The 17,378-nt window shown below is 31.8% G+C and overlaps 2 protein-coding genes across 2 annotated transcripts; both read right to left on the minus strand.

The window, feature by feature from the left end:
* Positions 1-4,431: 4,431 nt before the first annotated feature.
* On the minus strand, positions 4,432-6,204 carry LOC146939208 (uncharacterized). The gene has a single exon (XM_085757918.1). The coding sequence runs from the start codon at positions 6,100-6,102 to the stop codon at positions 4,603-4,605; it is 1,500 nt and encodes a 499-aa protein (XP_085614044.1). The 5' UTR covers positions 6,103-6,204; the 3' UTR covers positions 4,432-4,602.
* Positions 6,205-11,613: 5,409 nt separating this feature from the next.
* LOC146939209 (putative WRKY transcription factor 26) lies at positions 11,614-16,160 on the minus strand. Its single transcript, XM_085752983.1, has 5 exons — positions 15,693-16,160; positions 15,068-15,241; positions 14,251-14,804; positions 13,863-14,027; positions 11,614-12,270 (listed from the first exon to the last, which is right to left on the minus strand). Exons 1-5 carry the CDS (start codon positions 15,945-15,947, stop codon positions 11,883-11,885), a joined length of 1,536 nt encoding a protein of 511 aa, XP_085609109.1. The 5' UTR covers positions 15,948-16,160; the 3' UTR covers positions 11,614-11,882.
* Positions 16,161-17,378: the final 1,218 nt, after the last annotated feature.

Consider the following 17,378-nt stretch of genomic DNA (forward strand, 5'->3'; position numbering starts at 1 on the left):
GAAAATTATATATTAAATTTTTTTCGAAAAACATAATTTCAGAAAAATATAATATATATTCTGAAATTAATATATTATATTCAGTTTTTTCGAAAAATTTCAGAATATATATATTAATTACAGAAAAAAATAGAAAATATATTTCATAATTTCAGAAAAAATTTATTTTAATATTTTAGAAAAAAAATTTATTTTAATATTTCGGAAAAAAATTATAATTTTTAAATTTTTTTTTGAAAATTTAAAAAAATTTCGAAAATTTATAATTTATTTTTTGCGGAATTTTTAATTTTTAAAAATTTTTCGGAAAAAAAATTAATTCTTAGCTACAACATTCTTCGAAAATTTTCACATTTTTTAAAATTTTTCAGAATTTTTTTTCACATTCTTCGAAAATTAATTTTCGAAATTTTCAAAAATTTTAAAATCTGAAAAATCCCGAAAATTTTCAATTTTTTTAAAAAAATTATAAATTTTCGATTTTAAAATTTTTAAGTTTTCGAAATTAAAAATTATAAATTTTAAAATTTTTGAAATCTTTTTATTATTTTTAAATTTATTTTCAGATTTTTCGGAATTTTTTTATGATTTTTAAATTTATTTTCAGATTTTTTGGAAAATTTTTATAATTTTTATAATTTTCAGATTTTTTTTGAAATTTTTTATGATTTTTAAATTTATTTTCAGATTTTTCGGAAATTTTTTATAATTTTCAGAATTTTTTCGGTAATTTTTTATGACTTTTAAAATTATTTTCATATTTTTTAATTTTAAAAACAATTTTCAGAATTTTTAAAATATTTTGTAAAATTTAATATTATGTGGCACGCCACGTCAGTGCCACGTGGCAAAAGTTGCACAGTCAGCAACTGCCACGTGGCGAATGCCATGCCACATCAACGCTACAGTGGGCCCAGGGACCATTTTCAAACAAAAAAAATTTTACAGGGACGTAATTCAAACTTTTTTTTTTACAGGGACGAAAATCAAAACACGCTTATATTACAGGGACGAAATTCATATTTAAGCCTTAATTTAAATTATTTTCCAAATAACACTTCATGTCCTTATTAAAAAAAAAACTTCATGTCATTCTTAATAAAATTGTAATTGTGATTATTTTACATAAACAATTAATTATAATTTATTTTTTAGATTTCTGAATTAATTAATATTATAATAAATTATATTAAAATACTTCAGTTCAGCGGATTAAATTAATGTGTTTTTTTTTAAGTTCAAAATGAGATATATATTAAAATCCAAAATAAGTCCTACCAGCACAAGATCTATCGTAAACGACTTATTAAAAAGTAGAGTTACAACACAAAAAGTTTGTACATAAATGGAAAAAAGAAAACAGGCTAAATTCCAGCAGTTAAGCAAGAAATAAGATTAAGATTCCAAAAGTGGCAATCAAAATCGAAAGTAATATATTTCGACTTCAACCACCAAAAAGATTGAAGCTTAACCCTTTCAATTAACGCTTGCATGTGCTCCTTCTTGTGTTGAAAAATGCGTCTATTGCGCTCTTTCCAGACGACCCAAACCACAGAAAGTCAAATATTATTAAGGGAGAAACGAACATTTTTCAAAAATCCCCCTAACCCTCTAAATTGAAATAGTTGATCCAATAAGTTTCCATGTGATGTCGTTGAGAATCCAAGCCACCTAGATATAATAGTCAAAAATCTACAAAAAAAAAATCACATTTAATAAATAATAAGTGATCTTTGTCATCATTCATGCCACAATTCGCTGAACAACTTTGATAGTTAAGAGCAAGAATTCGTCTCCTGACCAAATTATCCTTTGTCGGAACACGATTAAGAATCAAACGCCATGCAAAAATAGAAAATTTTAAGCAGATGAACCTTTATCCACAAAAGATGAGTGTTACACAGATAAATATTGGCTTCCACTGTATCACAATGAGATGTATATAATTTCCAAACTCATTTATCCTCCACCATCACCTGCAAAACAATTGAGATTAAATGCTCAACACAGTCCCCCAATAACTCCTCCTCCCAAGCAAACAACCTACACCACTTTCACGCCTCACCATTCACTCCCCAACCCAAATCGTACATCTCAACTATAGTCACCATTTTGTTCTCCGCTAATTCATACAACCTACTTGAACTAACATTAAAAGAAAATCCATCAAACCATGGATATCTCCAAAACAGAGTAGAGGACCCATCATCCATCTTTCAACCAATATTGTCTAGCAACCAACCTCCATCTACCAATCCAGCACCCTTTCTAATGTTTCTTTTGAAGAAACTCCCTCTCTAATATTATTTAATTCACCACCAGACAAATCCACCTCTTCCCCCAAGACACAATCGGCCCCCATCCTCACCTTAGATTAATGTGCTTAGTTAGAAACCACGTGAATTTGACAATTCTGAGACATATTTTATCGATACAATAGTATTAATGAGAATTAAGGATAAAATAAAAAAAAAAGTAACTAACAACTAATTTTTCAAGTCTCGCAAAAATATAAAAATAAAAACTATTTCATGTCATTTCTAAATTTGGTTCACTAATCAATGCAAAATATATTTTGTTCAAAAAAAAAATCAATGCAATATATATATATATATATATATATATATATATATATATATATTATATTTAAATAAAATCTATAATATTCATGATAGATGGAAGTAGTTGTTGGATCCTATTCATGGTTATTCGGTGTGCGAGACTTACCATTTTCTAACCGCTCCAGTGGATCCATTGGAGAGGGGCCTAGTTGATGATGTGTGGCACAAGCAAGTACCTTCCAAAGTGTCTCTGGTTGCGTGGCGGCTCCTGCGCAATAGACTTCCTACCAAAGACAACTTGGTGCGACGTCGAGTTCTTCAATTATTTGCTAATTTGTGTGTTGGAGGTTGCGGAAATCCTGAGACGGCGGAACACCTTCTTCTTGGATGCGCCATTTTTTGTGATATTTGGCTTCTAGTGCAGCAATGGCATGGTATATCTTTTATTTCCTCTGGTGCTTCGTGATCATTTTGTTCAGTTTACTGGTATGGTGGGCATGCCGCGTTTTTCTCATTCTTTTTTTTTTTCTCATTCTTTTTTTAAGGTTATTTGGCTAGCTTGTGTTTAGGTAATATGGAAGGAAAGAAACAACCATGTATTTAATAATCCAGCTTCCGATCCTTACGTCCTTCTTGACAAAGTAAAGCTGAATTCCTTCCTGTGGTTGAAAACAAATCAGGTTTCATTCATTTACTGTTATTTTGATTGCTGGCATCACCCACTTCTTTGTATGAGTGTTGTTATGTAAGCCCTTTTGGTTTTTGTTTTGATGGTGCTTTCTTCATTACAACACCAATGACATTGTAGCTTTATTTGGGTGCTTCACTTCCGGCATGCCTTGTGTGGGGTGAACCATCTCTGTTTTATAGTAATATATCTCATTTTGACTTGTTCAAAAATAATTATTTAAATAAAATCAAATGTCACTTGTAAGCTTAACAAATAATTATGATTTTTTATTCACCAAAAAATATAATTATGATTTTTTTTTAGAAAAGTTTAATTGTGATTATTTTAACATAAATAATAAATAGTAATTTATTTTTTTGAATAAATAAATCTGATATGAAATTATATAAAAGAAACTATTTCAATGGACTAAATTATCAGGCTTAGTCAACAACTAGAATTGATTGGAAAATTTAGTTAGTGAAATATGTTAAATGATAGCAAAATCCCCCCCCCCCCCCCCCCCCCACGAAATTTTTCAATCAATTCTAGTTATACGTCTAATTTTTTTTTTTATTTCCAAAGAGAAACCATCTTATTATTTGGACTATCTTAACATTAAATGAATTTTCTCCTTAATTTTGTCAATTGTTTAGAGTTCTAACCTCAAATTTAGCAATATTGAATAAAAAATACAGACATTTTAGCCGCACCAAATACAGAAAATAAGAATTTGTTAACATCGTAGGCCTCATAGTTAATGTTATTTTGTCAATTGTTTGGGGACATTTTAACATTGAGTTGGTATATAATTCTTTTAGCTATTACCATATTTCCCTTCAGTTTGGTAAAGAATTTGTGTAAACAAAACATGTAACTTTGTCAACTACATAGTACTATCTATGTGTTTATCCTCTCACCAATGAGTTCTTAACTATATAGTACTATATATTTGCCAATCCTTTGTAGTTCTATAATCAACAAGGGAGCACTATCTGAATATGTATGTATATATAGCATCATTCCTAATGCAATATGGTCAAAGTCTCTACTCACTTATCAATGACCATTGTGACAATTTTAATTAATACAAGTGTAAAATGTATGCTGCAAAAATTCAGTAAGCCAGCTCCAGCAAAATTATAGAATAAACATCTTTTCAAACCCTGACAAGGAAATGCTTTTACAGTAACACAAATATAGAATAAACAAAATCTTTCATTCATTAATCTCTTCATTTACATTTATAATAACAATTGACCAAAAATGAATCTACAAAAGAATCAATCTAATCTTAAAAAATCCCTATACTAAAAATGTAAGCAAAACATAAAGAAAACAAAAATACAAACAAGTTTGTACTATGGATTATCACAACCATTGATGAACAAGAACACCAATATTCCTAAGTGAAGTAAACAAATCCAAACACTGAGAATATGTTTTCTCAAACTTAGCACTTCTTTCACCAGGACAACATCTTTGCCACCTATTATAATGACACTCAAGAAAAAGCTCATCAATCAAACAAATAGCCCCAGTTTGAATCAACCTAGGTATCAAATGAAACTCAGTACCTTCAACATCCATTTTCACAACCACAAAATCCTTACTTGTTACAACACTTTTCAACCATTCAGCAAAATCAAACCCTAGAATCTTATCCTTATCACCCATATGACTTGCACTTGTTTGCACAGGATTAATCCTACCCATTCCTCTACCTTTCATCATCATTTTCTTACTTGGGTCTCTTGTTATCTCAAAGAACAATGTCTCATTCCTTACCCATGCTGCATAGGGTAACAAATTTACACCTTTTTTTGTTCTATACTCTTGATGAAATGCTTTATCTGCTTCAATTGCATAAACCTCAAATGTTTTATTCTGCTTTGGGTATTGTTTTTTGAACCAGCTTCCAATGCTTGAACCATAGCTTCTTGCTCCAATATCAACATAAACATAATTGCTTTTGAAACTTATATCAACCATTGAAGTTAAGTACTTTACATTCTTCAAGTTTCTCTTCAATGCAATCCATGGTTTCAATGGCTCTTCTAGAATCAATGATTCTGCATTTTTCACTATTTCACGTTTGTACCCTGGAATTAAGCACTTATTCACTGACTTGCCATTTGAGGGTGAATCTTCAAAATCTAGGGCAATATCTAGGGTTTTGAATTTTTGAATTTTCTTTTTCATCAAAATTTCAAGAATTGTTGATGAATCAACACCGTTGATTTCTCTTGTTCTGATCAATTCACAGCAATTGAATAATTCAAGAAAGGAGTTGAAGCTGTATGAATCTCTCGCCGTCGTGTGAACCGCCAAGAATCCTCCGGGACGGAGAGTTCTGCATATCTCCCCGGCGAATTCCCCCGGTTTAACGGATTCATCCAAACGGCCGTTACCGGAGAATTCAAAATCGAAGGAGTCACCGGGAAATGGATGTTTCCGGCTTTCTCCTTGAATAATCAACGGCGGTGACGGTTTCTTGAAGATTCCGACGGAGTCCACAACGCCGATTTCCATCAACGCTAAAACAGCTTCTCCGGTGGGAGTGTCAATGCAGAGAGCTTTAGAATTCGGCAAAAGAGAGCCTTCTCCGATGAGATCCTGAAAAATAGAGGCGTAGTGTTCAACGGAGCGGCGCCAATTCTTGCCGGAGAATGGATCTCCGGAGGTGGAGAGATGAGAGGGGGCGGTGAGGTTGAGATTTTCGGAGAAGAAACAGAAATCAGAGGAGTTGCATGATCCGCCGCGGACGGTGACGATGATAGCGAATCGAACAGCGAAGATGAGAACAGCGACGGAGAATATTCGGACAAGAATGTTGCGAAGGAAGCCGTGTTTTGCCATGGAGGGTTCCATGGATTGATTAACAAGAAACGAAGGAGAAGAAAGAAAGAAATTTTCTGGGTAAGGTTTGAAAATTAGGTTTGGATTGAAGGGTAAAATTGGGAATTCGTGTGATTTGCTTTGCGGGAATGAGGGTGGAATGAAGAGGATTTTGCTATGTAGTGAGAGTTAATTAGCAAAAGTGCCATTCAGTTGTTGTGGAATAACAAAAATGCCATTATAGAGCCGTTTTTTTTCTTTTTCTTTCTAAGGGTTGATTTTTGGGTCCACGGTTTTTATTTGTTTTCTTCCATAACAAACAAGGCATCAAGTTAATAGAAACTTTGGTACATATGTTTAGACATTCTATTCACATTAGTTATGATATGGATTCTAATTTGAAATTTCATAATTGGTAGGTTATATATGTGCATGTCATTGTAAATGTTCAATGAAGTTAATGGTTCTTTTTGATATCGCATAAGGGTGTGTTTCTCTTAATCTAAATTTATTTTACTAAAGAAAAGAATTTGGACAAGAAAATGTTTTTGAGGGGTGTTTAATAGAAAATGAGTTAAAGATTGTGAAAATATTTTGATTTGTTTAGATTGAGAAACTTGGATGAACTGCGCGTTCCGTTGAGTTGAGTTGATGGTGGAAGGTGATACCTACAAACACTTTGACATTCAAGTTAGTAAAAGAAAAATGAGAGTGAGATGTTTGAGATTAGAGATCGTATACCTTGACATAACGGATAATGAACATATATGTCACTAAGCGTGAATAACACAATGACTTAAACCTAAACCAATAAGTTAAAACATAACGGGTAATCAACATATATTTGTCTTGAATCCTTTAATGCTTTACCACTTAACTCAACCAAGTTAAAACATAATATTACCTCCATCCCAAAAAAACATTGACCAATTAGTAAAAAAAATCCCAAAAAACTTACCTATTTCAATTATCAATATAGCATTAATTGTTTTTTCCCCAATTAAACAATCTAACTAATACTACTTTCATCACTCTCAATTCAATGTATAACAATTTTTATTTTCATATTTGCTTTTTACTTGTTGGAGGTAAAGATTTCGGGAAGGGCTCAATGTATGGTTTACATATATAAATTCTAAGAGGGATGCTATATCAAGCGAAGGAAAATTCTACGAGAATCCCACAAAGGTGTATTTTAACACAATTTTGCTCACACTTTAACTCCTGTTTTTGCGGCATTCATGCAGGTGGTAGTACATGTGTAGCTAATTAACACTTCTCGGGATGATTTTGGGAAAAACTTTCGTTATACATATATTTTCCCAAATTCTAATGTTTAGAGTTTCCAAATAAATTTTAAGAATGCGTGATTTATGGTGTATTATAAGTCGCATGAGCTGAGGCATTATTACATGTTCTACGTAATTTCTATCTAGGTTTAAATAAGTTCTTTAGCGAGGTATGGATTATATCGAGTATAAAATGTGGGACTAGGTCCATTCGAAACTCTTCTAGAGGAAAGGTATGGATTAATTACCATCTATCTTATTTGTCAAAATTTTACTTGTTATTTGGATGAACTATGATGTGTACTAGAAGTGTGTGTCAAGTTGCTATGCAAGAGAAAACAAGGTTTGGCTACTCTTACTAACTAACGAGAAAATAAGATCTACAAAGTGGTAGTTGGGGTTACCTCAAGGTAACATAGCATGGGGATTAAATTTTAAGGTCCCCAAAATTTCATTTCTATCTTATTTTCTCATCATGGCTACTCTAATATCAACATTACTAGAACACAAGAGTCAACTGGACAACTATGCCCCAACAACATTCATTAGAGTCAAAACCACCACATAGGTGAGACACAAGGATGAATCGCGTAGCGGCGGAGCTAAAAATAATTTTCAGGGTGGGTCAATTTTTGTAATGTAAATTTATATTTTTTATTAGTTAATTTAGTGGCTATTAATTTTTATTGTAAAACCAATTGTTCTTTGTTAATATATATTATTAAAAGCAAGATGAACATATGAAAGGTTGTTACCTTGGTGGAAAAGAATTTTTAAAGTGCACCGGTTCGGACCTTGATGGTCTTTTTAATTTATTTTAAAAAAAAAATCGTAAAAAATTAAAAAAGTGGCACAACAAGCAGCCAAAACCATTGCCTAACCACTGGAACATGCTGCAAGTTTGTTATTTCTAGCGCAATATAAAATATATAATATAACATCATACTATAATTTTTGTATATATACCTATTAAAAATTATTTTTTTAGGGTTTGGGGTGGGCCACCCACCCTGGGCCATGAGTGGCTCTGCCACAGTCGCGTAACAATCCAACATCAACCAAACTTGATCATTAAGAAATTCAACGAATTCTCAACAATATCAACATCAAAAATCAAAGTGTTATTCAAGACTACTCGAAAAGGGAAGTTGGAAGAAATTTGTACATGATGGCCCCCGAAGATGTTATCAAGGAACAAAGCACCCGTATATATAGTTAAAATCACTTTAATAGTCATTAGGTCAACTATAGATCACTCTTGTAAGTTTGACTCAAAGGAAAATTCAAATCTAACAACAAATCATAATGAAATTTGCAATTGGAGAAGAAATTTGTTTTGTTAAAGCCTATAGTAAAATTAACGTTTCTCTTAAAGTTTCTCACTTTAATACCATGCATAATTATGCAATCTTGATAGGTTTCTCATTTTCACTTCGGGAACAACACATAGTCAATATCTAAAACAAGGAGAAACATCAACATACAATCAATTGACAAAGCTACAATCTTGCAGCTTCGATGTTAGCGTGAAGGATCGCCATGATACTCGAAATGAGATGATATTTCATCTTGAGGCGCAATGTTGAAGAAAAGTCTCCTAATTGTGTTAGTGTGAGTCTTTTGATGATACATGATAGCTATGCAGTCGAACACAACGAATTGCACTTTCACAGACCTCCTAGAGTCTCATTCTTCAAAGGGAACCTTGAGTTTGACATACTCCCAAGTTTTGTTGGTGGACCTGTACGTCGAAACCTTGCAAGTTTCATTTTTTGTACAATATTAGTTTTGTTGTGTAGCAAGTGTGAATTAGAAGCCTCGCTTGTTTAGAAAAGTGGAGGATGGACATTTCATAAGTGTGAGGATCCATAAACCTAATGTCTTGAGGTTTTGGGTAAAAGTGAGGTGTTTTTCTCAATTGTTTGGTTGCTCTTGCCTGGGAGGTCCCTCAGGCTCCCCTCAATTGTTGGATTTCAGAATTGAGATTCAACCAAGAGCCTGGTTGATTCCTTGTATCAAAAGTCTTTATGGCAAGGTATATATTCAGGTGATGCGTCTCATTGAGGGAAACGACAAGCAAGTGTGTGCGGATGAAGAGCTTTCGCTTGCGGTGTGTATGATTAATTGATGGACTCACATTTGAGGGGAGATTGTTGTATAGCAAGTGTGAGTTAGAACTCTCACATTGCTTAGAAAATTGGAGGTTTGACACTTTATAAATGAGAGGATCCATAAACAATGTTTTAAAGTTTTGGTTAAAAATATGGTGCCACTCTCACATGTGTAATTACTCGTACCTAATTAATATGTGGGTGGTCCATCAGACGTGGTAACGAAAATATTTTTATTGGACATTTGCAAAATGTGGAGTAATTGTGATTGCATATCTCACGAACTACCTGCTTATCTAGATCTACAAAGACTTTTCGAACCTCAAAGTTTGTCATTAGTAGTGGGAATTGAAAGTTGAGGTTTCCCCTAGGAATCTCTTCGTCATACTAGGATAACATGGGTCTTCCTAAAGTATCCACATTGGTTACAATGTGTTTGTTAATTTTCAGCATCTCTTAAATTTTCTTTTGATTGATCCGGCATCACGTAGTTGCACGTTGTAATTAACCTCAATCATTAATTTACGATCAGACAATCTAAATTTTAAAATCATCGATTTTACATAGTTAAATGATATCAACCGTTGATTGAAGATTGAACGACCAAGATCTGACACACCGTCTTATTCCGTCATTTTAGTGTGTTCCAATAGTTATGTGGCACACCGTCCTATTCCGTCATTTTAGTGTGTTCCAATAGTTATGTATGATAAACAGTAATAAAATATCTATCATATTCATAGTTGCACGGCAAGGGCTACAGCTCATAGCCTCCATAGTAGGAACACCCATCTTGCATTCACACTGTGCAATGAATCTGGACGAGGGGCAGACATCTTACAGATATTGCTTGACCCCATCAGGCCATAACTTTTTTTTTTGTTGACAAAAACAAAACGATATCCATTCATTCAAATTGATAGTGTACATCAGATACAAACATCGCTAAAAACGTAAAGGGTGAATCTGCGAACAAACTCGCAGCACCCAAGTTAATAGCATAAAACGGCAAAATGCCTACAAAAAATATGATAAAACCTAAGTCACTGAAATTCACATGCTTCCGGATCTGCAACGTTGACGCCCAAATAATTTGTTGAATTTGTAATTGACTGATGTCGATCTTTCAATAGGAATTAAACGAACACCGCGACAAGACGCGAAATCAAACGCCGCACAAGACGACGAACAACACAACACCGCACTTAGACGACAAAATCACAAAAAAACACAAAAGAAGAAACTTGATCTATGTGAAAACCACTTATTTAGATTGAAAGAAAAGAGAAAAAAGATGTAGAGGGGTGATTCTAGGTCAAAAAAATGACCTAAAACCACCCCCCTCGATGAACGAAGGGAAAATCAGGCCATAACTTTGGATAGCGATATAACCGATTCATTAGAAAGAATAATAAATAAAGATGCTATTTCTCTAAAGTGAATATCATATTTTAGTGTGTAAAAAAGTATAATAAATTTCTTATTAACGGATTAAAAGTAAATTTTTTGGTGAAATTAAACAAAAGTAGATATTATGTCTTCATGAACATAAATCACCTGATAATGACATTGTTTGTATATGTAAAAAGATCAAAGTTCAAACCCCTAAATTTCTCACTTATTTATCTTAATGAAATTATAATCATTAAGTTATTTGATAAAAAAAATAGATATTATAATTAAACATAATAAATTCTAAATTAATTGAAATAGTTTTTTCTTCACTTTATATATTTTTGTCATTTAGCCAAATAACAATAGAAAACCAAAGTTGACCTTCACCGCCTTGCACACCAAGTAATCTATCATCATCTAGAAATCATTGATTTTTAATTGCATTTACCAGATATTATACAGAAACAAGTGACATATACAAGCTCCAATCAGCAAACTACCTCCTCAACACGATATTTCCATTAGATGACATAAATTTCATTTTCAATCAAAAAGCTATACATTACTTTTTTGTATAAAAAACTATTATGTCGGTCAGGTAAATACAAGTACCATCTATGATCAATTTTATTTTTCACCCTTTAAATTAAGAAGATGAAAAATATGACATTGTAAAAAGGCTTGCACCCTTAAAAAAGGCATGTAATTTTTATTTATTTTTTATCAATAAGGCATATACATGTAATTAATTTGATTCAAAAATTTGTAGTAATAATAATAATTATTATAAATTACAAACATACTATCATATTAATTTAACTTACAACAAATGCTGAATATACATAGTATACAAATCATGTTTATGTGTGAAAATATACAATAAAAAAATACAATAAATGAAATGAAGTTGATCTTATTAGTCATAAGTATATGTATGTATAAAACCCTAAACCAACCTTCTAAAAAGTTCCAATCATCAAAAACTATGCAAAAAATAAATAAAATAAGGAACATTCCTTCAAGATAGGAAAGATTCAAAAAGTGAGTCATCTTCTACAGGCTCCTCTTTGGCTCTACCTCTAAGAATATTATTAACACGTTGTTGATTCATATTCATGTAAGAATCCACCGTGAATCCATTATTCTGCATCATCTCATGGTTGAAGAATCCATTATGAAGTGAAACATTGTTGTTGTTGATGGAATTGTTGGCACCAGTGGTGTTGTTCATAGTTGTTTGCATTGGTAGTGGTTTGTTGATAGAGTGGTTTCCACTTCCACGTGGTGCAGGAACATCATGATTGTGTTTTCCTTCATACGTTGTTATCACTGCTCTTAGGTCTTGTGAGGCTCGTTCGACATGTTTTCTCACTGGACATCCTGGGTTTGTGCACTTGTAGTAACTCCTATATTATGTTTAGTCAAAAAAATAATTAATTACACAAAGGAAAACACTTTAGTCTTAGACATCACATGGCATAGAATATTTGAGTCTCATTTTCATCCCATGCATGCATTAGAGAAATGTGGGTTGCCAAATTTGACCAATAAGAATATTTAGACATTGTGCAAAAAGTCTTGAGATTTTTTGGTCTAATTCAACTGCACGTGATAGGTAAAATATAGGTGGTCCAAAACATGATCTATAATGGTACATTGGTACGTTGCTTTTCAAAAATTTACTTTGAAATTTTTACATATATTAAAATAGAGTAGATCATGTATTTAATGTGTACAATTTTTGTATGAATTCTTTAAAAAAAAGAAAGAAAAAAAAAAAAGATGTATATGGGTGACTTTAAGTTTGACCTTATCTTCTAAAACACTTAGTTTTGTTCAATGTATTTAGTAATTTAAATTGAAACTTAGACAATTTTTTAGATAAACCCGTATTAGAGATAGATAGTAGATTTTAATATCATTTTAGGTTAATTTCAGACTTAATAAATATCAAACTGGCGTAACATGAATATTCCAGGCTCTATCCACTTTCTTAAGGCCATATATCTTTTTTTTTTGGTTACATTAAGGCCATATATCTAAGCAATTCGAGTTTTTTTCTTCATATAATAAATTTAAAATTAGGCATAATTAATGGCACTAATTTTTTTTTTCCGAATTGATGGCACTAATTAATTATAGGTACCTAAAAGATACGGATATATATCATAATTAATGGCATGTATCATGCATTTCTTGTTATATTTAGGATTATGCTAACAAGTGTATTAAAGACGTTTGTTAAGAAAATTAAAAGTAGTAGATTTACGTTTGATTCAACAATATTCACTTTTAAAAAGTTAAATTCATCATTTTTCATAATTTTCTAATGTAATATTTCTATTTTTATCTTCTTAACCAACTAGTAACATACTTGTGCGGAAACTGCACGGGTCACGTAACATTATGGTGGTAATCGTGTTTAAAAATAATTACTTTTTAGCACTCCCATATGTTTATACTCCCTCGATTTCTCTTTAATGTTTGTCGTTTGATTATGTGCATTATTTATGTAATCTATTTTGATTATACTTTTTTAATAATATATAAAGACAAATATTATTATATAACCTACTAGAGTATTATTGTTCAATTTGTGTCGATAAATATTTCTAAAGTATCAAGTTTTTAAAAATTTGGCGACATATAATTACAGATATTAGCAGTCAAAGTTGTTCATTAGCATGTGTAAAGTGTCAACAACGACGCTTAAAAATGAAAAGAAGGAGTTTTGTATACCATATATACTCCACATTTAAGCAGTTAATTGAGGGCGTTATGATTGCCTACTAATATAGTATTAGCATAATAGCAATTTTTGAGAGTATTAGCAGTAGCATTATCTCAAACTTCAAAAGCATAAAGAAAAGGAGTCAACGAACTCTATGATGGAATTCTCATACTAAAATTCTTAAAAGTAAAAAGAACAACAACTTTTAAAAAGTTGGACATGATTTAATAGTCAAAGGAAAATATCAAAAGAGTGCTTTTTAATTACCTTGGATTTGGATTTCCCTTTACTACTTTCTGCCCATATTTCCTCCATCTGTATCCATCATCTAGAATATCAATGTCACTTGTTGTTTGAACCACAACTCTAGGTTCCCTCACTGTTCTATTTCCAACTCCTAATGATATCCCCTCATTTTCACCTTCTATTCTCCTGCAATATTAACAAAATTAATTCAAAATGATTATGAAAAAAAAAAGTAACTACATATAAAGTGATCACATTCATGGATTTGAAATGTGGTCCACAATATAAATCTTTTTGAGGTATGTGCAACAAAGTATTACAATTAAAGTTTCCATTTTATGTGATATGATAAAATGATATAAGTGTCACACTAATTTTTTTTACTAAAAAAAAGAGAGGAAAAATTCACCATTTTTTGGAATCAGGTTCATCTTCACAAAACTGATCATGATCTCCACCAGATTTATGAGAAGTCTGCTCAAATTCATCATCACCAATCGATATCGATGAATTCTCCGGTGTAGCAACCAAATCCATTTGAATTTCATTTCCAAAATGATTTGAAGGAGGAGGATTTGCCAGTGACGACGACGATGAAGACATCGAGTTTGTGTTCCTCTTGTTAGCCACAGGCTTAGGATGATTATGACTACCTTTGTAAACAATCTCAGTAATTTGTCCATCTAAACCCCTCTCAACTTTTTTCTTTGTTGGACAATTAGGGTATGTGCATTTGTAATAGCTTCTTGGATTTTCACTTCCTTTCACTTGTTTTTGTCCATATTTTCTCCAATTGTATCCATCATCTGATCTTCTACTAAGGATTTGAACTTGTGGCTGTGATTGATAATTGTTGTAATTTGATTGTGAACCACTCTTGTTGTTTTGTTCACTAGTAGAATTACTCTCTGGTGGGAAACTTTGCATTGAAGAAGAGTTTTCAGTTTTCACCATGTTCCATCCCTGTTGGTATACATGAAAGTTTGAAACATATGTCAAAAAATTGAATTTAAACTATTTATCCAAATGAAAAGAAAAATACATATACTTCTAACGACCGAAAAACATGAATTTCGTCTCTAATTATGTCGCTAAATTTTAAAGATGTAAGAATTAGAGATTAATCACTTTTTTCCGTCTTTAATTTTTGTCGGTAATTCGAGTATTTTTTTAGTATATGCACAAATGTTATAAATGAGTCTTGTGAATTTAAATTGGTTACATACATTTTGAACCGTGGTGGTTGAAGATTGAAACCCAGCTGGTTGAGCTTGGAAGGAGAAACTTGATGAGATGGTTTCCTCTTCTGCCTTGACATTCTCTTGCTTTTCCTCATAATTATTCTTCCAATTGAAGCCTTGATTATTAGCAAATGATCCAGTAGTTGGAGATGGAAGAATCTGAATTAAAAAAAAAAATTATATTATATATATGCAACCAACTAGAATCACATAGACATAAATATAAAAAAGAGTATATAATATGAGTTTGATTTTCATATATGGTTTCTATCAATTTTATTTCCACTTTAAACAAATCACAACCACACATATATGTGACTTTAAAAATAACCATGATTAAAATTAAATGTTCATATAATGATCTAACAATTATGATTCATTTTTAGGTGTAAAAAAATATTTACACCAACCATATACAAGAATTAAATCGATATGGCAAAACAACACAAAGTATCTCATATACTCAACAAACAACAATCACAAAAACAATAATTAATACAAAAGATAGTGAGAATTATGAAGTCAACTATAAAGTATAATTAAGGTGATCAATTTGGTGATTTGATGAATAATTTTTGTAACAAGAAGTTGAATTTGTTATGAGACTTACATGAGAAGAGTTAAGGAGAACAGGAGAGTCAAGAAGCTCAGAAAGAGAAAAGCCAGGAGGTATAGAAAAGTAAGAAGAAGGAGAAAAGAGAGGTGTAGGAGAAATAGGAAGAGATGGAGGAGGTGTAGACTTGAATTTGGGGGGTAAACCCGACCTGTTTTGATCCGACAACACTTGATGATGAGATCTTTCGGTGTCTTTAAGGTTTTGGTCGGTTGGAGAATTAAGGAGGTCAGAGAAGAAAGAGGAGGTCATTGAATGGTGATGAAGTTGAGATTAAAAAAAATGATGTTTTGCTTTATCAACAAAAAATATGAAGATTGTGAAAAAATCAATAAATTGAAGGGTTGGTTTGTTAAGGTGAAAAAGGAATGAGAGAAGGGTGAAGAAGGAGGAGGGTGATGAAATGAAGGAGAAGAAGAAGATGAGTATGTGTTTAGGAGGTGATATAATAAAGGATGAGAGGATACTTCTAAGAAGGTAAAATGAAGAAGTTGTGTATTTTTGTTTACTTTAAAAAAAGACATTTAATTTTGGGTCAGAGGGTGTGGGTTTGACTGGATGGCGGCTGACACACACTGAGATATTTTTCTTTCTTTTTCTAATAAAATCTTGTTGCTCCAAATAATACTCCCTCTTTCCTTTTTATATAAATAAAAATTGACATGAATGATAGAGAAATTTAGTCAAAATGGAGCAACAAGGATGGCCTTAAGCGTGGGCAAGGGGCGACAATCTAGGGCACCATATTTTTAGAGGCACTAAAATTTTATTATTATTATTATTATTATTATTATTATTATTATTATTATTATATATCTTAAAGGAGAATTTTATATTATTTAAATTATGTAAAATATTTACTAAAACAGTTATAGAGGCATTACAAAGTCAAAATTAATCACTTATATGGACAACATTTCATGATTCGTCTAAGACATCTAAATTTAAAGGACCGGCCTTGTGGAGCAGCATTCCTTTTAGTTTAGATGTGAAAAGGTGATATTTTTTTTTTAGAGGGTGAAAAGGTGATATGTAAGTACTCTTTGGTTAAGTTAATAAGAAAGGAAAGAGTGATAAGTTTAGATGGCAAAGAAAGTGCACCTTATCATAATGTTGTTTTCAGTCCTCAAAAATACATATCACACAAAATAATAGTATATTTAACTTATTTGACATATAAGTTAATATAAATTTAAAGTAACTTTAGTATAAATTGTAAAGTTTCGGTTATGACGGCTCTCGACGGCCATTGCATCGGTGGGTTTTGGTTTTTTAAGTTTCAAATATGGTTACAACATTGCTTGCTTAGGTTATGGTTCAATTTGAACTGTTTCAAGAAAGATCTCATTGTTGCTGTTCATTTTTGTTTCGGTGATTGCTAAAGATCTAGTTTCTGATGCAAAGAACGGCGGTGACCGCCTTACTGGTCGTCACTAGTGGTTCTGTTATAAAACATGTTCAGCTCGCGGTATGTGTTGTTTGTTTTAAAATCTAAAAGGGTTTGTTGATGGTTACTCATCCCATATCTGATGTGTTTGGTTTCCTCTTGTGCAATTCCAATTCGTTTTGAGCTCTGATCAATTTGTCATTTTGGACTAATCCCACAATTTGGGTTCATCACGTGTTATAGAGCTTGTTGGACCATTTGGATAGAAATAGTTGGAGTTTTCTATTACTGGTCTT

Source organism: Medicago sativa, chromosome 3 (assembly GCF_051527215.1).
Source record: "Medicago sativa cultivar Bolivia chromosome 3, Bolivia_mono, whole genome shotgun sequence".
NCBI lineage: Eukaryota > Viridiplantae > Streptophyta > Magnoliopsida > Fabales > Fabaceae > Medicago > Medicago sativa.